We start from the raw sequence: 24081 nt of genomic DNA, 5'->3' as shown, positions 1-24081 counted from the left end.
ATGGCAATCGGTGCCTCTATTATGCTGACCACCCTGGGTCCATGTGCTACTGCATCATTGTTCACCGGCTTGAAGAGAAAAACTTGAGAAACATAAGGGGGCCTCTGTGAGTAGGTCACACTCATGGACTATATCCGTGGCATCGGACTGGAGATACTGAATAGTGAATATAAGAAGCTGTATGCAATTTAGAGCTAGCGGATAGGTTCATCTACTGTGTGGTTGCACTCTAAGAGCCCTGTGTCAGCATCCCCATAAAATTTTCTGCACCCTTGTATGTATATGCTTCAAAAGAAAGATTCATAATCGGCATTTTACCAAGGTATTAACTAGGATGGATTTAGGCCTGAATTGAGGATCTATATATGTTTGAAGGTCGCTGTTGCTTACTGAAATAAAGGACATATCTGCCCAAATTATTGCATGAGTTGAAATTAATATTCGAGAAGGTTATCTGTCAGGTGTTATAGAAGGGAATCCATTCAATGCCAGAATACCAGAATTGTTTGGCTTTTGTGCTGGCTAGATTTACCTATTTTTTGACAGTATAGCTCTAAAGCTGAAACACCACCTTGTTCTTACTTCGAAAGGATTTCTGGTGTTATATGTGTGCAGGTGATAAGAGAGTTTGAAGGGGTTTTTCCTGCCAATCTTTGTCACCTATCATATTTCTGATGATCCATGTTTGTAAGTGCGGTAGGGTTCGAACCAGTAATCTGTTTTGATGCGCCCAAAAGAGTTCGTTATTTTCTTCCCCATATTCTTCTGGATAGAGGAATATTTCGAGATGAATGCCTTTGGAGATTCTAGTAAGTGATAACTGTAGTGTTAAAGCTGCACCTGAATTAGAGGTGAGCTAGAATGTTTTATTACTTTTTGAGTTCTGGCACAGCATGGGAGAGTTATAAGCTAAGAACCAAGTAATAGAGATGTCTGGAATGCAATGTTTAGAGAGGTATTGAAAGGGATAGAAAGGACCTGTTTGATCCTGTAGCTCGGGCCTCGTGGCTTCACCATTCAAACAAGACCTGTAGTACGTGTTAGGTAAGCAAAGTTTGTTGGTCTCTCGATAAAAGTCGAGGGGGAATAACTAGAATTCTTATATTCGTGTAAAATTTGATTTATTGGGATGGAGAAAAACGTAAAACGAAGTCCAAGTAAGTTTGGTTTCAATGAGAGAAAAAGAACTGCGCGTGGACTTCTTAAAGGTGCTCCTGTGCATGGTGGACCATCGTGCTGGCTGCTACTGAGAGCAACACTGGGTTTTGCGTGGCGACGTGCCTCCACAACTCTGTGGTGCAAAGCGGAAACTGCTCGTCGCTGAACACTTCACTCAGGGCCGGTTCCGATATTTTTTTAAAATAAAAAATAAATAATAATTTTTTTATTAAAAATTAATATATTTTAAATATTAATTATTATTAAAAATTAATCTATGTATAATAATTTTTTATAGATATATTCGTTAAGCAATATGTAAATTTATCATTAATTTATTTAATTATTTTTTTATTATAATATTATAAAAATTATTTTTGTATTTCATTGCAAAGTCAATGCAGAGTTTGACTTACCGAAGTTAGAGGGATGTCTTGATAATTCCATTGAGTGCCTCTGGAGGGGAGGTGTTATGATGCATTGATACATAATTATGATTAAAAATACACCCTTCTTAATGAGTAGATAAGGCCAACGTCCTAGTGGCAACCACTCTCTTTTTTGCTTTCAAAATTGGTTGGTCCAGACCCAGATTTAGAGCTTGATAATTTAGTTTAGTTTATATACTGGCAGCTTTTCTTTCTTTCGACTTAGTTCATTTAAGCGTAACTCGAATGGCCATGCGTGTCCCTCCACTTCAACGCAGGAGCATCGCCTTGGTCCGTACGATTTTGTCTGCCACTGCCAGGTTGATGGTCTGGTGCGCAGATTTTATTATATTTAAATGTATCATGGTTGGATGCAGTGACTTTGTCGCGATTGGTAACGTATAAGGGATTTATGTTATAATTCTGTAAAGATATAGATTCGTAAATTTTTTTTAAAACAATTCGGGAGAGTAAGGAGACAAAAGGTTAGAAATAAAATAATAATATTAGAAAATATAAGTCATCAAAAATGTTAATATTTATTTAATTAAAAATAAATAGAATACAAACGAGAATAGTAGAAAATGACAAGTCTGTTCTTGCATAAGAGTAGATATTTAAGGTAATTAGTATAATTTATATGTCTTGCCATAGAGGATCCTCTAATCCTATGTATACACAGTTAATGACACATAAACTGTAATCTTTTTGCTATTCTAATACCAATTGAAATTGTTGGTAGTATTGCAAAAATTTTAAAGACCGAAGAATTTTTTTTGTCCAACCACTAACAAGATATGTTTGGATAAGAGGTTAGTTGTATATGAAGTTTGCAACTAAACTTGATATGTCATTGTCCCTCAAATTTTAATGAACTTGTTTATTGTTATACGATGATGATAAATCTATCACGATACTAAAAGAGAGAAAGGAGACGATCTCAAATCATTTAGGACTTAATGGTGCTACTATCTATTTTTTTTTTTAGTAAATCAAATTTATTAAATTTATCTACGGTAAATACATCTGAAGGAAGTAGAAAATAAAATATCCAATAATTTAAAAGAAACATTCACACAGTAGTTTCAATGCAATTGGCTATATTTTTTGCCAATCAGTTAACTGCACTGTAAGCTTCCTCTAGATATGTGCCATCTTGTGAGATTGTAAAATTGCTCATGTTCTTCGACAAGTCCATCTCAAAAGATGGGTCGTAGTTACCATTTATGGCTTTTAGAATATAATTTTATAATGGATGGGCTCTCAATGGAAACCTATCAATAATAGAAATCCTCATCATACTCTCTAAATTAATCATGTGCAAATCTTTTCAAATTCCAAAATTACATGAATTCATGGACCCTCACCAAAGCTGAAGGAAAGGCATATGTTTTCACTGATTCCTTTGTGTTTTATCTCTGGTAGAAGAAGTTTGACAAAATAGGAAATAAATACCAACCTATATGGCCATAAAGTACCGCGTCATCTTACTTTGAGGCAGATGCAATAAAATAGGAAAAGAACTATAAATTTTCAACAATGACTAACGTTTAATAATTATGACTCTACTGTTTCATAGAAAACATAGTATACAAGACAAATTTGATTGAATGTGTACCAACAAAATTAGTTCTACTTGAATACTATCTACATAAATTGATCCTCTCAATCTTTATTGTACATCTAACAAGAATCTGATCAGTCTCGATCATTTTATTTCCTGATTCCCGCATAGGATCATGTGTAAGTATGTAGACTGTCGGTGGATGCATGATAGGATCATAGTTGCTCCACTCGCCATCCTCACGTGATAAGCACATGCACAGTCCGCATGGGAATTCGTTTATGCGACGCGGGAAGAGAGCATGGCCCGTGAGTCACTGACGGACGAAAAACCGTGATGGAACCTTAAATCTTCGGGCCCATTATATGTACCAAGACTCGATTCATCTTTCGTGTCACTTAATCATTGGTCCTTATAAGAATTTCCTAAATTTACCAATCACGTGTCATGCCGTATTGCACCGCTTTTGTACCGTGGTTGGGCTCCATTTTCCTCCCTCCGGCACCCACCCTCTCTCTCTTTTGTTCGTTGGTTTCATTGTCTCTGTTCTCTACTCTTCTTGTGGATTCTCTCACTCTAAGCTTCCCAAAATGCCCCTTCTGAGCTTATCTCCACCTTTTGTTTTCTTTCCCACGGTTCCCTCTTCTTGGGGCTTTCGGATTCCAATTCCTTCTCCAAAAGAAACTACGGGAGCACGCCATTCCACTCCATTTAAGCTGCCTGCATTGGGATCTAGCCGTCAAAATTCCATCTTATATTGGAGCAGTTGGTCACTTCTTATCATTCTTCAAGAGTTCTCTCCATCGATTCACAAAATGCCGCTCTTCTTCTCTTGCATTCCTTCGTAAGCCGTAGTTTGCCTTTTTCTCACTTCAAAAAGCTTTCCTTTTGGACTCGTTATTGGGTTTCGGGGGGAAAAATCCGCTTTAGATCCTCTTCCAATTCCTTGAATTCAAGTTCCCCATTTCTCTTTCCTTGAGATTTTTACATTTTTCTCTTCAAAACGCTTCCTTTTTTGGCTGCATTTGTTGGATTCACTGCAATAAATGAGTTGCCGCTTTTATATTCATCTGCGTTTTTTTCCCTTTCAAAGCATCTCCTTTGGGTTTTAATCCCCATCCCTCAAAACAAAATTCGACATTTTGTTCGCATTCCAGAAGTAGTACCTGTTCCCTGGTATTCAGATCCATTTCACATAATCACCAAAATGCCACTGGCGGCAGCTTCCTCTGGGGCTAGCCGAACTCTCTCTATAGGGTTCTTCATTGGAATTCTCTTGGGTTTTTGTTTCCTCGCTGATGGCATAAATCTGTGGCCGATGCCAAAATCAGTGACCAAGGGTGGCAGACCCTTTATTTGGGCAGAGATTTCCAGTTGACAACAGACGGGAGCAAGTATTCAGATGGTTCTGGGATCTTGAAGGATGCATTCCAGAGGACGATCAACCTTGTCGAAGCGGCTCACACCATTGATGGCCGCGTGCCGGGGTCTGGTGTTCTTGCTGGTGTGAATGTGGTGGTTCTTTCATCTGATGATCAGGTAATTTATTTCGATGTTTCTGAAGGTATTTGGCAATGATTCTCATTCGTTTCATTGAAAGATATAAACTTTCCTGTTCTGTGGATTTTTTTTGATGGAGTTTGTTCTGTGGATAAAAACTATTTGAAATCTGAAATTATACTGTTGCGGCCAATCGCCTCGTCGTCCGATCGCCGGGGAACGTGCGCCTGCAAAAAAGGGAAAGTCCACACTGACCGGAGGCGGCTCCGGCGGGGACCCTCCGACGATCGAGTCAGAGAGGTGACTGGGCAACAGTGAAATGAAGACAGAGAACTCAATCGAGAGAGAGAGGAGCGAGCCTGTGGATTCAAAGTCGAGAAGTGGCCAGATCCCTTGCACTGTTGCCTTCCCGATTTATATAGTGGAGCACGGTATGGCGCCGTCATTAATGGCGCGGACAATTGAGGAATTGTCAACTCACTGTAGACTGTCAGAGTCGCCGTAAAATGTCATGTTGCCGTGAGGCTGTCAAATCACTAGGGTTGACAATGCCCTAGGCGGGACAATGCTCCTAGGTGACCGTGCCGCATGTTGCTGTCAGACTGACAAGCTCTGACGGCTGTACGGCGATCGAAGGAGTCGACCGACCCTAGGTCGGCGGCCAGCTGAGTGGCGGGGAGATTCGGGCCCCTCTGTTGGTCGGCGAGTCTTACGTGAGTCGGCCATCAGACTTCTAGGTCGGTCGGTCGGAAAAAGTATGCCGACCGACACATCCTCAGTCGGTTGTGGCCGTTAGTTGGTCGGTGATGGCGCCCGTCGATCGGTCGCTCCGGCTGTCGGTCGGTCGATCGCCTCCGGCCGTCAGTCGGTCGGTCGGTCCCTCCGGCTATCGTCGGTCGGTCGGTCCCGTCCGTCGTCGGTCGGTCGGTCCGGCTGTCCGTCGATCGGTCGGTCGGTGGGTATTCCCCAACAGTTGCCCCCTCCACTCCTGAGTCGGACGGTGAGCTGGCCGATGCTTTTATTTGGGCAGCAACCCTGGGCGAACAGGAGTGGATTCGTCGTATGCCAAATTCCGACCGTACGCGGGTTGATCCGATGTCAGGCGTCTCATGAATGCCGAGCGATTTGCTGGCGTCAGACGTCTAGTCGGTGTCAGATGTCACGTTTTGTCGTCGTCAGACGTCAGTCGCGTCAGGTCGGGTGCCGGACGATTCGGTGTCAGACGACCGGATATCCGGCGCCTTCTGGGAACGCAGACCGTCGGGTGCGCTGTCAGGCGTCCCATCGGGAACGCGAATCGGCAGGCGCTTAATGCGGAACCGGCCCCGCTTGCCACGTGTCGGAGGTGGTTGGGCCGGCGCCCCTGCATTTAATGAGGGGTGCGGCCGTCCTGGGATGGGCGCGCCGAATCATCAGGCCACCCGGAAGCCGCCACGTGTCGCACATCCGTGAGGCTTCGGTCGCGGAGACATCTCGGCCGTCGGACGGCCCTATATATATAGGACCATCCGGACCCAGGACTCCATTGTTGACATTTTGCTGCAGAAACTCTGTCCGGGCGATTTCTCAGTCGTCGCGGGCAGAGCCTTTCCTGCTTCCGAAGGGTTCTGCCGGTTCGTGGTCTTCCCCTCCTCTTCTTCTCTTCCTCTTTGCTTCTTCTTCCCCTTCGCTTCTTCCTCTTCTTGTCGGTTCTGGTGTCACGGCCGGAAATCCGACTCGGGGAGCTCGGTCGGGAAATTTGACCGACGACTCCCGGTCGACTCCGGAAGTTGAGGTTTCCTCGCTTTCGGGGCCGAACGTTGATCGGCTTCGGGAGCAGTATCGGCATCCCGGAGCGGTTTCAACTCTCCGCCCCAGGGGCCGACGGTCGGGTTAACAACCCTCCGCCCGGCCAACTGGCGTTGTATGTCGAAGACCTTCGCGCGGGTCTTCGGCTCCTGATTTCGGAGTTCGTCCGGAATCTGCTGGATTATTACGGACTTTGTCCGGCGCAGTTGGCGCCGAACTCTGTCCGACTGATAATCAGCTTCGCGCTGTTGTGTCAACTTTTGCCGACCAACCCTCGTATTTCGCTCTTCCGGGCATTCTTTGTGCTCCGACCCCACCCTAAAGCCCGAGGATGGTGCTCTTCAACCCCCGGAAGGGTCTTTCTTTCATCACTGGTCTTCCATCATCCATCCATGGGTGGAAGAACCAGTTTTTCTTTGTATCATCTCCATCTCCTTGGGGCTTCCCTTCCCACTGGGGGCGTGCCCCGAACCGACGCAAATGACAACAGCCGGGTGGAGGCGGACGACCGGGAGGACTTCCACCGACTCAAAGATATGTCGGTCCCGAAGCAGAGGGAGCTTGTTACCGAACACGCTCTCTATGACGCCGGCTTGAGCTTGGTCCCCCGACTAGGTATCGCCCGATCCCCGGTCCTTTTTTCATTCGGCCCTTTGTCTGGCTCTTTGATTAACACATCTGTCGGTATCGCAGGGACACCTCCAAGAATGCGGCCAACCGACGTCGAGATCCGGCAATTTGCAACAAAGAAGAGGCCGGCATCGGGGGCAGGACCTTCACGTCCTCCGAAGAAGCCTACTCCAACGGCGCCGACCGTCGAAGCGTCGGCGACCGACCAATCGGAGCCAGTGATAGCGCTCGCGGCTCCGGCAGCGCATACGGAGGAGAGGCCGGTGGAAGAAGCGGCCGAAGGAACATCAGCGGCCTCACCGGCGGCGGTGGAGCCGGATGACGTTAGGGAAAACCGAACATCATCCGACGGCGTCTGTGGCCGCAACGGGGGGTGCTGGTTCAACCTCGAGCATCCCCTCGCTGCCGGTTCCGTCGGTCGGGGCGGCCGATGGGGGAAGGCCCCGATGGACCCCACGGACGAAACAAGGTCGGGGAGTCGAACTGTGCCGCCCAGCGCACAGTTCCCCGAAGGGGCATCGGCGTTGGCCGACCACAACCTGGCCAGGAGGTTGTGCCAGGGAATCCTCCTCCCGGCCGACGTGGAGGCGTTGAGGTCTCGACAAGTGACCGAGATGCTGTCGTCGTTCTACCCGACCATGGTCGAGGTAAGTCTTGTTCCGCATACTTTTTCCTTAGTGTTTTCGTCAATCTATTTTTCTGACGAAACACTTGTGTCGACAGCTGATCTACACCATGTCGGAGCTTGAAGCTGGGTACCGGAGGTTCGGGAACGTCCGGGCGGCTTGGAAGGAAAGGTCGACGGCGGCCGAAGCCGACCGAGCAATGTTGGTCGACCACCTAAAGCAGTCGGCCGACCGGGAGGCCAAGTTGGTAGACGAAGTCTCCCGGCTCGGGTCCGAGCTAAGGTCAGTCAAAAAGGAAGCCAAGTGCAAGGGCCGGACGGTGCATCGTCTGCGGCGCGAGCGGGATGGCGTCGCCGCCGAACTCCAAGGCGAGCGCGAGCAGCTTCGGGTCAGCCTGGAGAGGCTCGCCAAAGCCGAGGAGGACTTGTCGATCGCCCAGGCCGACGCCGACATAGCGAAGGCAGAAGCAGAGTCGGCAAAGGACTCGCTCGGCCGGGTGGAAGAAAAAGCAAGGTCGGCGAAGGAGTCGGCCAGTCGGGCGGTGGAGGACTTCCGGGCCACCGACCAGTACCGGGAGGAGATGCTCGAGTCGGGCTTCGCGTCGTATCGGGTGGGGTACGAGGATGGTCGGGATGCGGTCCATGCCTTGTACTCGGAGCTGGACATCAGCAGCATCGTCCCACCGGGGGCCGAGGAGCAAGCCACCGAGGAGATGGCCGACCAGCCATCGGGAGGCATCGTCGGGGCGGAGGAAGCCGTCCCGGAGCGAGTGGCGCCGACTGCCAGCTCCCCGCCGACCGACGGTCCTGCTTCGGCCGTCGATCCAGCGCCGATCGTGGTCGACACACCGGTTATCCCCGATCTTCCATCGGTCGAGGAGATCGACTCAGAGGGGTGATCGGGCCTCGCCGACTTTTGTTTCTTTCGCCTTTTCTTTTTTTGAAATACTTGTAATCGGGCTTCGACCCGACTTTGTAAACTTCTTTTTGACTTTGAATGAAAACTTCCTTTATTTTTTCTTCTGCTCGATCTTTTTCCTGTGTATTGTTGAATGTCTTCGTAAGTCGCTAACTCATGTAAGTCGCTAACTCATATAGGTCGGTTAGGACGTTCGGCAACTCGTGCCGTCACGAAGGTAGAGTAAGTCCCGACTTTGGATCGGCCTTTAATAGTCAAGGTCGGTAGTCGGGCGCGTCTGTTGAGTCGGGAGCCGACCGACCGTAGTAAAGGTTTGGTAGTCGGGTCCCCTCTGACGTGTTCAGTCGAATGTCGTTCGGCGCATTCGATCGAGGGAGCACCGATAAGTCGGACCCCGATACCCTTGTGTCGGGTATATTTACTGCGCCTTGCGATATACGGTGGTAAGCCGAATATCTTCCGGCCGACCGTAGCCCGGTCGGTGAGTCATGAATGCGACTGAGGTCGCATTGTGTGATAGACAGTGGTAAGCCAAATATCCTTCGATCGGTCGTAGCTCGGTCGGGAGTCGCGACGTCGGTCGCGCAGGCACTTCGCCTTTCTTTGGTCGGAGCCCGATCGGCGTGTTAGCCGATGGTCCGGCCCGAAAGTTCGACCGTAGAAGGAGTGTCAACTCCCATCAATATAGATGCATCGGCCCTCGTAAGGGTCCGATGTGTCGTCGAAGGTCGAAGGAGTGTAACTCCCGTCCATATGGATGCATCGGTCCTTGTAAGAGTCTGATGTATCGTCAACCATCGAAGGAGTGTCGACTCCCGTCCATCTGGATGCATCGGTCCTTGTAAGAGTCCGATGCGCTACCGACGATAAGGTCGTCGGTTTCAGGCGGATACCAAGTCCAAGTCGGCGTGTCGGGGCTTGGGCTTGGTGAGCGCCGATCGTTAGTCGAAGAGTTAAAACTCCGAGATTTCAAACCGGATTTGTATTCCAACTGGTCAAGTACAAAGTTCATTGGTAATACAACTTCAGGTTGTCGGCGTTCCACGTTCGGGGGATGATTTTCCCTTCAAGGGTCTCCAGTCGGTAGGCTCTCGGACCATAAGTGTCTGCTACCTTGTAGGGCCCTTCCCAATTTGGAGCCAACTTCCCTTGGTCCAGGGGTTTCGAGACCTCTGCTTTTCTCAGGACCAAGTCGCCAGGCCTGAAAAGCTTTGATCTGACCTTGACGTTGTAATACCGAGCGACCTTCTGTCGGTACGAAGTCATGCGAATTTGAACCTCGTCTCGTAGTTCGGGGAGGAGGTCTAGGTCAGCCCTCCGACACTCGGAGTTGTCCGGTTCTTGATACCGCTCGATCCTTGAAGACGGCAGTCCAATCTCGAGCGGGATCATTGCCTCCATTCCATAGGCCAAGCTAAAAGGCGACTCTCCGGTCGGAACGCGGGGGGTCGTTCGGTAAGCCCACAGAACGGAGCCTAGCTCGTCGACCCAGAGGCCTTTGGCCTCATTTAGTCGGGTCTTGAGTCCGTGGAGTAAGGTCCGGTTGGTCACCTCGACTTCGCCGTTGGACTGTGGGTGCCCGACTGAAGTCAGTCGGTGTGTGATGTGGAACCTGGCACAGAAGTCTCTGAAGTCTTGGTTGTCGAATTGCCGCTCGTTGTCGGTGATGATAGTATGCGGCAACCCGAACCTGAAGATGATGGACTTTTGGATAAAGTCCTCCATCTTCCGTTCGGTAATCTGCGCCAGGGGCTCGGCCTCCACCCACTTGGTGAAGTAGTCGATGGCGACAACTATGAACTTTCTTTGACCCGATGCTGGAGGAAAAGGGCCGAGAATATCGACCCCCCACTGAGCGAAGGGCCATGGAGCGACAATAGGAGCAATTTGGCTGGCCGGTTGGTGTTGAATGTTGGCGTACTTCTGACAAGGTTCGCACCTCCAGACCAACTCGGCCGCGTCCTTCCTCATGGTAGGCCAATAGTAACCCTGTCGCAGGACTTTGTAGGTCAGGGACCTGCCCCCCAAGTGATTCCCGCAAATTTCTTCGTGCACCTCTCGGAGAGCGTAGTCGGCGTCGGTCGGTCCCAAGCACCTAAGCAAGGGGAGGGAGAACGACCTCTTGTAGAGTCGGCCGTCCATGATCACATATTAGGAGGCCGACCATCGGAGCCGCTTGGCCTCCGCGGGATCCTCGGGGCCGATCCCGTCGGTCAGATACCGAACGATCGGGTCCATCCAACTTGGTTCGGCCGTTAGCTGCTGTACTTCTTCGACCCGATCGATGCTCGGCTGCTCGAGGTTCTCCACGAACGTCCGACCCAAAGAGTCGAAGGCCGAAGTCGCCAGTCTGGAGAGTGCGTCGGCACGGGCGTTCTCCGACCTAGAGATGTGGAAAATTTTAAAATACCTGAGGCGTGCTACGAGGTCCTTCACTTTCTGAAGGTATTTCACCATGGTCGGATCTTGCGCCTCGAATTCGCCCTTGACCTGCCCCACGATCAGCTGAGAGTCGGAGAATGCCCGGAGGCTGTCGACGCCCAGTTCCCTCGCCATCCTCAAGCCAGCGAGGAGTGCTTCGTATTCGGCTTGGTTGTTGGAGGCCTTGAAGTCGAATCGGAGGGCGTACTCGGTGACCACCCCATCCGAATTCGTGAGCAGGAGCCCGGCCCCGCTCCCCTGAGCGTTTGAAGCCCCGTCGATGTGCAGTACCCAGGTGGAGACTGGATCTGGCTCGGAGACCGCGTCTCGTCCCGGGTCTTCAGCTCCCGACCCTTGGTCGGTTGTCGGGCACTCGGCGATGAAGTCGGCCAAGACCTGAGCCTTCAAGGCGGGCCGCGGTCGGTACTGAATGTCGAACTCGCTGAGCTTCATCGTCCACTTTGTCAGTCGTCCAGATGTATCCGATCGGCGCAATATCGCCCTCAAGGGCTGGTTGGTGAGCACCACTATGGCATGAGCCTGGAAGTATGGACGGAGTCGTTGCGCAGAGACGGTCAGGGTGAAAATCATCTTTTTCATCTCCGAATATCTGGCTTCGGCACCGTGGAGCACCTTGCTGATGTAGTAGATAGGCTGATGGGTTCGGTTCTCATTTTCTCGGACGAGCACCGAACTGATCGCCTCAGAAGATGTGGCCAAGTAGAGATACAAGGTCTCTCCGACCTGCGGCTTTACGAGCAGCGGCGGAGAAGCTAAGTACTTCTTCAGGTCTTCGAAGGCCCGTTGGCACTCATCCGACCAAAAAAAACCATTTGCCTGGCGCAAAGTTTTGAAAAACGGGAGGCACCTTTCAGCTGATCGGGAAATGAATCGGCTAAGAGCGACGATTTTTCCGTTCAGCTGTTGGACCTCCTTCTTGGTGTTCGGATGACGCATGTCGAGGATTGCCTTTATTTTCTCAGGTTGGCCTTAATCCCTCTCTGAGAAACGAGGAATCCGAGGAACTTCCCTGAGGTCACCCCAAAAGCGCACTTGGTCGGGTTGAGCTTCATTCGGTGTCGTCGTAGAGTGCGGAAGATCTCCTCGAGATCCTGAACATGATCCGGGATCTGCGCACTTTTCACCAGCATGTCATCCACGTACACCTCCATGTTGCGCCCGATCTGGTCTTTAAAGACCTTATTGACAAGTCGCTGGTAGGTGGCACCGACGTTCTTCAGTCCGAAGGGCATCACCCGATAACAGTAGAGGCCCTTGGGAGTCACGATGGCGGTATGCTCCTCATCTTCAAGCGCCATCCGGATCTGGTTGTATCCGACGAAGGCGTCCATGAAGCTGAGCAGTCGAAATCCGGACGTCGCGTCCACCAGCTGGTCGATCTTTGGAAGTGGAAAGCTATCTTTTGGGCAGGCTCGGTTCAGGTCGGTATAGTCGATGCAAATCCTCCACTTCTCGTTGGCTTTTTTGACCATGACAACATTGGCGAGCCAATCGGGATACGTGGATTCTCGGATGAAGCCCGCTTCGAGTAGCTTGTCCACTTCTTCGTCGATGGCCCTCTGTCTCTCTGGAGCGAAGGACCTTTTCTTCTGCCTCACCGGCCTCATCGTCGGATCGATGTTGAGTCGGTGGGTTATCGTCTCTGGGGGGATGCCCGACATATCGACCGCCGACCAAGCAAATATGTCGGCATTGGCCGTCAGCAGCTCCGTCAATCGTCGTCGTTTGGGGCCGGGCAATTGAGACCCGACCCAAACCTTCCGGTCAGGACTTTCCGCTATCGGGATCGATACGAGCTGCTCGGCCGGTGAACCCCGTTCTTCCTCCTCCCGTTGGTCCAGCTTGTCGATCGTCAGGGAGCCCTTCGACTCGTCGTTTTGAGCGGAGATCTGGAAGCATCGTCGGGCGAGCTGTTAATCCCCGCACATCTCCCCGACCCCATTTTTGGTCGGGAACCGAACGAGAAGATGGTACGTCGAGGCGATTGCCTTGAGGGCGTTTAGTCCGGGTCGTCCAAGTATGGCGTTGTAGGCCGAAGGCACCTGGACGACGGCAAAAGTTAAGTGGACCGTGCTTTGTCGCGGTTCGGTGCCGGCCGTCACAGGCAGGGTAATCTCTCCTTCCATCGTGACAGCATCCCCAGCAAAGCCGATCAAGGGCATAGAGACCCTCTTAAGTCAGTCGGTTGACAGTCGCATCCGGGAGAAGGTCGAGTAAAACAAAATATTGGTCGAACTTCCATTATCAACAAAAATTCTTTTTACATCATAGTTTGCTATTGTTGCCGAAACAACAACAGCATCGTCGTGGGGAGTTTGGATGTCCCGAACGTCTTCCTCCGTAAAAGTGATTACATCATCCGGGCGTGGCTTTTTCGTCGGCTCCCCTCCCGTAAACGTCCCTGGGCCCAGCCGCTTGGAGATCATGTTGATGACTCTGGCCGTCGGCTGATTAGCCGCCGCTTCTTCAGTCGGCTGGGGTCGTCGATCGGCAACTGGTTGGGTCGGCGGGTTCTTCCAAAATTTGCCGAGATACCCCCGGCGGATGAGAGCTTCAATCTCATTCTTAAGCTGGATGCACTGCTTGGTGTTGTGGCCGTGGCCTCGGTGAAATCGGCAGTACTTCCGACGGTCGAGGCCTTTTGCCTTCAGAGGCGGAGGCCGTCGCAGGTATTCTTCTCCCTCGATCTCCATTAGAATCTGTGCACGAGGAGCGGAGAGAGGAGTGTAGGAATCATACCTGGGGCGTGTCGGCCTTGGAGTCTGTTGCCGGGGTGACTTTTGGATTCGTCGGGGTGGCGAGACCCGACTATCGGTCGAGGGCCTGCTGGGTTCGGTGGGTTCCCGACCCTTCCTCCGCTTCTCCTTCGGGCCTCTGGGCTCGGCCAAGCGTCGGTCGGAAGCCCCTTCGTCCACGCGCATGTACTTGTATGCGCGCTCCAGTAGCTCGGCGTACGTCTGGGGGAGGGTCTTGTCCAGAGAGTAGGTGAATCGGGACGCCCTCAGCCCCCGCTTCATGGCTGAGATAGCCATGTCTTCATTGAGGTCCCGGACCTCAAGCGTGGTTGTGTTGAATCGCGCCACGAAGTGTCGGAGCGTCTCATTTTTCTCCTGTTTGAGGGAGAAAAGGCTGTCCGACGTTCGCGACGGCTTCTGGCTGGTGCTGAAGTGGGCCACGAACGAGTGCTCGAGCTGTCCGAAGGAGTGGATACTTCCCGATCGAAGACCGGAGTACCAGGCCCTGACGGTCTTGCGGAGTGTGGCGGGGAAGCCGATGCAAAAAAGAGCGTCGGTTGCCCCTTGGATCGTCATGAGAGCATTGTAGCTCTCAAGGTGGTCGATCGGGTCGGTGGAGCCGTCATATGGCTCCACATGCGGCATCTTGAACCGACTGGGAATCGGTTCGTCGAGAACTAGTCGGGAGAGAGGTTGGGCGGTCCGGAAGTCGACGTCGTTCGAAGACTTCTGGCCGTCCACCTGCAATTGCGCAAGTCGACGGTCGATTTTCTCGAACCTGCGCTCGTAGTCGTCTGTCCGTCAGTGCTGGGAAACCCCAGGAGTGGAGTCTCCGAAAGATTCCGATAGGGAGGCGGACGGCGTTCGCGGTCGCTTCCCCTTCCTCGCCCGTTCCAGCAGGGAAGGAGAGGGCTGCTGGGACCGCCGGTCATCGCGCCATGACCGTCCCTCCTCCTCTCCGTGGGAGCGCTGTTGAGGGCGCTCGCGCGGAGGCGACGGGGATCGGCGCGGTCGTCGGCGGCTGCTCCTGGAGGGCATCGGACGGGCCGCCGGTTGTTGCTGGAGGCTTTTGACTGTGTCCGTCAATACGGTCATCTGCCGTACGATGGCCGCGATCTGTGCCTCCGTGGTCACCGCAGGGTGTGGAGAGCTGGGCTCCGCCGCTGAGGGTGGCGGGAAGGCCTCTTCCCGATGGGAAGAGCGCCTCGCCGACCCGGTGACCCTCGATCGTTGGGCTCTTGTCTTCGTCATCGTTATCCTCCCCTTCCTGGCGCGCCAATCTGTTGCGGCCAATCGCCTCATCGTCGGATCGCCGGGGAACGTGCGCCTGCAAAATGAGAAGTCCACACTGACCGGAGGCAGCTCCGGCGGAGACCCTCCGACGGTCAAGTCAGAGAGGTGACTGGGCAACAGTAAAACGAAGACAGAGAGCTCAATCGAGAGAGAGAGAGAGGAGCGAGCCTGTGGTTTCCAAGTCGAGAAGTGGAGAGGGATCCCTTGCACTGTTGCCTTCCCCAATTTATATAGTGGAGCATGGTATGGCGCCGTCATTAATGGCGCGGACAACTGAGGAATTGTCAACTCACTGTAGACTGTCAGAGTCGCCGTGAAAGTGTCATGTCGCCGTGGGGCTGTCAAATCACTGGGTTGACAATGCCCTCGACGGGACAATGCCCCTAGGTGGCCGTGCCGCATATTGCTGTCAGAACTGACAAGCTTTGGCGGCTGTACGGCAATCGGAGGAGTCGACCGACCCTAGGTCGGTGGCCAGCTGAGTGGCGTCGGGCCCCTCTGTTGGTCGGCGAGTCTTGCGTGAGTCGGCCAACAGACTTCTAGGTTCAGTCGGTCGGAAAAAGTATGCCCGACCGACACATCCTCAGTCGGTTGTGGACCGTTAATTCGGCCGGCGATGGCGCCTGTCGGTCGGTCCCTCCGGACGTCGGTCGGTTGGTCGGTCCCTCCGGCCATCGGTCGGTCGGTCGGTCCCTCCAGCCGTCAGTCGGTCAGTCGGTTCGGCCGTCAGTCGGTCGGTCCCTCCAGCCGTCAGTTGGTCGGTCGGTGGGTATTCTCCAACATGTATATTTAACAGAAAAGGACTTCTAATGATGCTTGGCGGTGCATGCATAAAAGCTATTCTCATTGCTCCCACAGTAGTGGGCACATTTTAATCAATAATGATTCAATGAAATTAAGATGATGCATGAATGAATAGTTTCATCAATCAACACACGTTTCCAAAAAGTACATGCCACGAAATTATATATATATATATTTTTTGAAAAATTTTTATATGACTATATTATTGGGGTGTTAGGTTCGCAATTAGAATTTGAATTGAAATGGGATCCAAATCGGAATAGTCAAATTTTTTTGAAATATTTGATTCGTGATTGAAATTGGAATAAAATTTGAATCCTTAAGAAAAAATAGGGATTAAAGGGTACTTGATAGGGAAAAGTTAGTGTCTAGAATTAGAAGGAATAAATAATTCTCATTCCACTCATTTGATTGAGAGGAGTCTCATTTTAATTTTTATTTTTAGATGAAATAGAATTTTTTAATTTATCTAAAATTCAACTCCCGCTCTTCCATAAAGATTCAAATTTTTATTTTAATTTTAATTTTGATTTTAATTTTGATCAAAAAATAAATACTTCGAAGGATTAGATCTTTCGTCGCTGATTCCAACCTATTTTGATTGTGGTTCTCATTAAAAGCCAAATATCTTTTAATATAATCATATATATAATATATTTTTAAAAAAATATATATAATTCCGTGGCATGTACGTTTTGGAAACCTGTGGGAGGAATGAGAATAGCTTTTGTGCATGCACCCCCAGCATCATTAGAAGTCCTTTTCTATTAATTATACATGTGTTTTAGATAAACACGATCAGTCATTCCCAGTTCCCGTGCTGTGGGAGTGGCGATGGCCGAAGAGGTCGACGACAGTGGGACTTTGTAGCCGTTGGTGGCGTAGGCGATGGCGATCATTTGGGCCAGAGTATGAGCCATATCCATGGGTTTTGAAGACAAGCGCTCCTTCACGTGGAGGAGCTCGTCGGTGGCACAGTCAATGGGTTGGAAGGGACTGGGTGAAGGCGGCCATACAATTGGGCGAACCGATGGTTTCTTTATTTTATTGTTATTATTATAGTGGATCAAAATCTTTAACTGATGTGATGAGATATTATTAATCCGGTCTCCCATCCAAATCAATACACCACGGGTCAAAAAAAGCCCACTCATCCCATCACCTCTCCATCACTTCCAATCCTCCCTTTTTTTTTCTTCCCATCCCACCACCCACAGCTGTCCTCAAACATCCCTCCTCCCTCCAAGCACCTATATATATCCCTCCGCTCGGCTGTTTTCCTTGGTCACAGTCATCACTCCTAAACTTCCATAGCTTAAATTATAAGTTTTTAAATCTTTGAACCAAAGCCATGGCCACCTTGCCTGCTCTCTCTCTACCACTCGCCACCCTTACCCTCTCTCTCCTCCTCTTGTTCCACTCCTCCGCAGCTGCCCCCAGAAAGCTTATTCAGGTCCAGCAGCAGCCCCTAGTCCTTAAGTACCACAAAGGCCCCCTCCTCACCGGTAACCTCACCATCAACCTCCTCTGGTACGGCCGCTTCTCCGCCACCCAGCGTTCCATCATCGCCGACTTCCTCCTCTCCCTCTCGGCGGCTTCTCCGCCGCCACCCCCCTCTGCCGCCTCCTGGTGGCACACCACCGCCCTCTACGGCGGCTCCGCCCCCCGTCTCTTCCTTGGCCGCCAGCTCCTCGACGATCACTACTCCGTCGGCAAATCCCTCTCTCCCTCCCAACTCTCCCTCTTAGCCTCTAAACCTGGCGCCTCCCCCACCAACATCAACGTAGTCCTCACCTCCGTTGATGTTGCTGTCGACGGCTTCTGCTCGAGCCGATGCGGGACCCACGGCCCGCTCGCCGGCTCGGCCGGGTTCATCTGGACCGGCGACTCGGAGGTCCAGTGCCCGGGTCAGTGTGCCTGGCCGTTCCACCAGCCGGTCTACGGCCCCCAAACCCCGCCGTTAGTCGCGCCTAACAGCGACGTCGGCATGGACGGCGTCGTCATTAACCTCGCCACCTTGTTGGCCGGAGCGGTGACTAATCCTGACGGTAACGGCTACTTCCAGGGGCCGGCGGATGCGCCGTTGGAGGCGGTATCCGCTTGTACCGGGATATTCGGAAGCGGGGCTTATCCCGGATATCCCGGCCGGGTCCTGGTGGATCAAACCAGTGGGGCCAGTTACAACGCGAGGGGATTGGATGGGAGGAAGTATTTGCTGCCGGCGATGTGGGACCCTAAGACGTCTCAGTGTTCCACCCTCGTATAGAGATGGAAGTTTTAGATGTTCTCTTATGTACTCCTATTTATTTTTCACATAATGATTGTTATATAAATGCAAGCAGAATAAGGATGTTGGCCCCAATAACCCAAGGGGGGCTAGAAGAATGATGTATGATTGTAATGTTTTCCTGGTCAGGAATATTAATTTTTATTTGGACCACGAATTTGTTAAATATTGTAGAGGTGCCAGTTTTACAATTTCAATTGTGAATCTACCTGCCAGGTGATTTTAAGATCTCCCTTTGAGACTTCTTGGAGATGTTTGGGCAAATATTTTATTTTTGAAACCGGCATGATGGATGAAAGTTCTTGTAATTGTTCTAATTCTCAATTCCCATTAATTAATTTTCTAAAAAAATATAAAAGATCTTTTATTCTAATTTTTTTAAAAATTTCTTTAGCCGTGAGCATCCTCTAAGGAATAATATTAGCTACGATGCTCATCAATCTATTGCTTGTGATGCTCCTAGAAGGATTATTTGGAAAGACCATAAAATATGGCGTGTACGGTAAACGATCTCATGCCTCTGGATAACTCTTCGATTTGGTTGCTTTGGATTAGAGGAGCTCTATAAAGTGCTTGGAATAAAAATCATTTTGGCTGCATATTGAGAGTGTAATAGAAGGGACAGGAGTATATAAATTAACGTATGACAAAGCCTATATACTATCTTTCATGGACAACATTAAGCAGACAATTTTCAATATTATTTATTAAAGTGCACTTTAAAACTCAGATGAATATAAAATAAAAGATGTCATTGGTAATTCCTTTTGATGTATTGAAAGATTCTTTTTAAAACTTTTCTTAAAGCATAGATTAACTCAATAATTCACTTGCTTGCAATCAGTGTTATATGTGTTGTAATGTTTTTGAACAAAGTGGTGGTTGTATCTATTGAGTCAATATTTTTTGTTTACACGGAACAACACCCGGCGTTTGTGGCCATTAAACTACAAAAGTGCATGATGCATGCTGAAGGGTCTAGCACCAGCTTCACAGTTACCTAATAGAAGACAAAGCAATGATGCAAGGAAATTAGATCTAAAACCTAGATATTTGAAAGCAATTATTGATTTTAAAACCTAAAGCCTAGGAAATCTAGATGCTAAGAAAAAAGATATAGAAAGGGATGTTCAGCTGCCTTTTTCTTTGCTAGCAACAAGGCCTCGTTATACCAAAGATTTCAATGACCAATGTCTTCGATATGCTCAATAACTAAGGACTCCATCAACTATCATGTTATTATCCTCAGAGTCCATCAGAGCCACATAGAATCCATCAAACAATAAAAGAGAAGCTACATTAAATTTTCAACGATTGAAAGTGAATGCAAGCATTAGGCCTTTCCCCGGTCTTTCATGGTTTCATTCTGAAGCAGCTTTAGGCCTTCCCCAACAGTGTAAATTCTACTACTGATCATTCAGAGTAAGCTTCAAGCTGCTACCAGTAAGATATAAAGGCATAAATTCTTCATGTTTGAATGTTGCATGTATGTAATTCAATAATCATGAGATCAATGTCCTCCCATTAGTCCTACTTCTTCTTGATCACTTTATATATATTTCTCCTCTAAATAAAGCTAAGAACTCTAATCAGTCCTTTTTTACTCAGCCTATATACCATTATACAAAAATTAACTTTCTAAACCAAGTATAGAGTGATTGATATAGCACCATTCTACAACCTAGCAAATATGCAGGACAATATCACAATGTATAGCAAATAAAAGTGAACTTGAATATTTCACAACCTCAGCAATAATTTTTTTTTTCTCTATGACAAATATAGCAACAGAAAATTCTCACTGCTTGTGTTCATATAAGATGGGATTGTTGGGACATCAGTGTGCAACTACAAGCTTTGTTCCTTCTTAATCATTCAGCCACTTAGCATTAATTTGTTTAAGAGAAAAGAAATGGTAAATTAAGGCTCATTAACAATTCCTCCAAATATCAAATTTCATAGTGTAAACAAAAGAGAGAGAGAACCAATCCATCATATCCAATTCTAGAGGATTCGCTATCACAGTAAGGCTGGACGCGCTAAAGGCCACATGCCACAGGATATTATCAGTGTTGCATGCGCTGTAGACGACCAAGGAGCCATGCTCCCTCTGCCAGATTAATGCCTACCTGGAGACTCCCACATCCGGTGTCAAATCGCTGAAGACCAGCCTCCATGCAAAACACGTGGCATAAAATTTTTCCTCTCTCCTCCTATTCTTATCCACCCCTCCGCCAAGCCGTCGCCACACACGTGTCGCCCAGAGAACGTCGGCCACCGTGCCGGGAGGTGCGCTGCCTCCCACCTCTCCTGCCTCGTCCCTTTCTCCCTTAAAAAATCAGGATAAACTCGGACCACAACCTGCGACGCCATCTCCTCGCACGTGCGAGAACATCCATCCATCCCTTTGTTTCCTCGTCCTCTAGCGAGCACCCATGCTTTGACCCGCTCCATGTCTCCACTCCATCACCTTTACAACTGTGTGCGAGTCTTGCACGCGTGACTGCGATGTGTATAAATTTATCGCCGTTAATAACGATTAGATCTGTGGGATCCGCCTTAATGGTGTCGGGGTCCGAGTGGGAAGATGCTGTGACCGATTAAATTGGTTTAAGGGTAATAATTAAACAAGGAAAGGGGTCAGGAGGGTGCTTCGAGTCCAAAAAGGAGACGTCCCAAAGAAGAAGATAAAGGAGGCTTTTTTTTTAATAATTTCAAAAATACGTTTAATTCTTATTTTGGCATCCAAGTGTCGGCTGGGCTCATTTAATGTGATGTGGGTCTACCACGCAAAGGACCGTGCGGTATCCATCGCTACTACAAACGAAAGTTCTGATTGTATCCTAAGATATATATATGCGGGATAAAGTATGTATAAAAAATTATATTCTACACGGTTGCACCACACGATTGTACGGATAGCCAATTACAGCTTGTTTAGTAATGTAATGATGCCTCTGGATGAGCATTCGATGAATAGAATTTATAAAAATGAACGGTTATGATTGATGGCGTTCCCAGGCACATGAAGCACGCCGGCTGAGATAAAATTTCTCGACAAAGGACACCCAGATTCTCCGCTCTCCCACGTTTTAATTTGTTCGGACACATTTGTCAAGTTACTGTCCGTGGTCCATTGTTTTCAGTGCGCTGGTAGTATCATTCCATGGCTTTTTTTTTTTTTTTTTTTTTTGGGCCCTTCTTCTGATACAACCATAACTTTGGTTTTGCTATGCTCCCAAAAAAAGTTGGCGTCACGTTTTAGTTTCAAGCAATTGATAATATATATATATATACACACACATATAGATAGATTCGCTTTCTCCAAAGGTGCTCTGTATTGATCATTACAAGGTGAGGGAGGGAGGAGAGAATTGAGCTAGTTGGGGACAGAAGTGTGGAAATAATGAGTGTTGCAATTGAAAGTAAATAATTCCACCTTGGCGCATTAGACCTTTTCAACTAATTAGTTGCTTTCATATTAAACTGTGGAACAAGTGAGCAGCATGAAAAAATTGTGAGTGTACATGTTCATCTACAGCATGAACATGAAGCATTCCTTAAATATAATTTATGTTGAGGCCATCCGTGTGCGGTTATACTTTGTGATATTACTAGAATTTTAATTGATGGCGATAAACTTTTTGAGTAATGTTGTATGATGGATGATGTGCTCCATAAGAGAAATTAAGGTATGATGCATGTCCAAGCTAATATCATAATGAAGTAGCAAATTGACAAGAGTTTCAATGCCATTTGAAATATTTGCATTCTTAAAAAGGTCAAAATATTTCATTTCTTGGCTGCTAAGGGAGGATTTTGACGACAATGTAATTTATAATTTGGAAAAAATAAAAATAAGTGACAAGCAGCTCTCTCGTAAGCATGACATAACACCCATTAAAAGGGAACCTAACGATTTTTTTTTCATGGGTGTTATGTCATGCTTATGAGCAAGCTACGGATCACTTATTTTTATTATGTCTTATTCAATATAAATTTTGAAGTATTTTGAGCCAAAGAATCAAATGGAGGGTCAGAGCACCTTTTTTAAGCTCATTTTGGGCTATTTGGAGAAGGAAGCAAATCTTCAAAATATCTAGTTTGGCCTGAGATATGAGGACACAAGGTCCTGTCTCTGCATATAAGAAGATCAATAGTTCATACTTGGCACGATTGGTCCTTGATTTGTGAAGACAACCTATCTTCTAAATTAGAGAAATTCTTATTTCTTTGTTTTTTAATTTTATTTAGAACTCGTTGTCCCTGTTTGTAACTTTATCTTCATTCCAAGAGCTTAATAAAATCTTATGGTCCCATATATATATATATATATATGTGTGTGTGTCTCTCTCTCTCTCTCTCTCTGTGTGTATAGACACACACACATACATACATATATATATGTATGTATGTATGTATGTATGTATGTATGTATGTATGTATGTATGTATGTATGTATATATATGTGTGTGTGTGTATGAAGCATATCAAGTGAGAGAAGTAGCTTAATGTAAGAAGTGAGAGGACATAATAATAATCTTTGGATCCACATGAACGATTCAGATGAGAATGCGGTTATCCAAACTGTCTAAATACCTTTAGGAATTATCTATTCTTTTTTTTTTCAAATTTTTTTAACGCGCGTGCGGCGCTCATCTGAACCGTTGATGCAGATCCAATGATTATTATTATAACTTCTCACCTCTCACATTAAACCAATCCTCTCACTTGATATGCTCCCTATATATATATATATAGGATGAAAATACTCATCAAAGTTTGGCATAACAATAGTATGGAACTCTTTCGACTTTCAAAGTAAATGCTACAAATGAAGATATCTATAAATTCTAGATATCATGCCTTTAGAAAAAGGTACTTAATATACAAGGCTCCTATTATTGTAGGATTTGGGGAGGATCATATTAATCTATTCTTACTCTATCATATGAATAGGCTATTTTTGTATTTTGAGTCCATAACATCCATGCTATATATGAAGTAATCTCACCATTGTGTGCTTAAGGTAAAGCTTGCATGCTTCTAGCAAAGTGAGACATAAATTTATATATGCAATATGCATTCCATTGAAGAAAAAAAATGGAATGGCAATTTGATGCTTATATAGAACCCTGTTTGTTGTGTGTAACAATACGCTTGATCCTTTCAACAAATATACATCATAAACAAGCATATGTTTGTGCAATGTATCAGTCTCTAAGTGCAATGTACATTGACATAGTTGGCTTCAAAACTCCAAATCTAGATCGATGCAAAATAGTTTTATGGTTTGTTTTATACTAATTTAAGAAGGTGTTTGGTAGCATATAATCCTGACAGGATTACATATAATTTTATAATAAGTAATCAAATTATACTGTTTGTTTCATTATATTCACAGGTAATGCTGTATTATATAGGTAATGCTATATTACATATAATACAGCATTACCTCAAAAAGAGATAATCTGATTGTCTGGGGGAAAATGGCTATGTGATTATATATAATCTTACAATCCTGCAATCCTATAACAAGATAACTTCAGGATCAAAATACCTCCATCAAAATAAATTATGGATAGTCTTAGTTGGTGAAAATAGAAAAGAAAACATAATGGATGATATCACGAAAAATAGTTGGTCTCAAAATTAAATTATTCCTCTAGAAAATAGATAATAATCAATAAGCAAGAATGGGGCTACTTTGAAAAAAATTAGCTTATATTCTATGTAATCTAAATTGTATATCAAATACTATAATATAAGATTTTCTGTGATTTTACAACTACATTACCGCACATACCAAACACTGCAATATAGGATTCTCTGTAATTTTATTAGGTAATTATATTTTTTCTACAATCACATTACCATAGCAATATTACCTATGTAATACACCAAATGC

At 47.4% G+C, this 24081-nt stretch overlaps 1 protein-coding gene across 1 annotated transcript; it reads left to right on the top strand.

The window, feature by feature from the left end:
- Positions 1-17159: 17159 nt before the first annotated feature.
- On the top strand, positions 17160-18326 carry LOC105056792 (protein EXORDIUM-like 2). Its single transcript, XM_010939103.4, has one exon. The coding sequence runs from the start codon at positions 17238-17240 to the stop codon at positions 18150-18152; it is 915 nt and encodes a 304-aa protein (XP_010937405.1). The 5' UTR covers positions 17160-17237; the 3' UTR covers positions 18153-18326.
- The last annotated feature ends 5755 nt before the right edge of the window (positions 18327-24081 follow it).

This window comes from Elaeis guineensis, chromosome 13 (genome assembly GCF_000442705.2).
Source record: "Elaeis guineensis isolate ETL-2024a chromosome 13, EG11, whole genome shotgun sequence".
In the NCBI taxonomy this organism is placed as follows: domain Eukaryota; kingdom Viridiplantae; phylum Streptophyta; class Magnoliopsida; order Arecales; family Arecaceae; genus Elaeis; species Elaeis guineensis.
The sequence above is the reverse complement of the archived record's forward strand: the minus strand, read 5'-3'. Positions and strand labels throughout refer to the sequence as shown.

What these genes read in the sequence shown, in the direction of transcription:
- LOC105056792 (XM_010939103.4), top strand. Translation starts at nt 17,238, where the DNA reads ATGGCCACCTTGCCTGCTCTCTCTCTACCACTCGCCACCCTTACCCTC.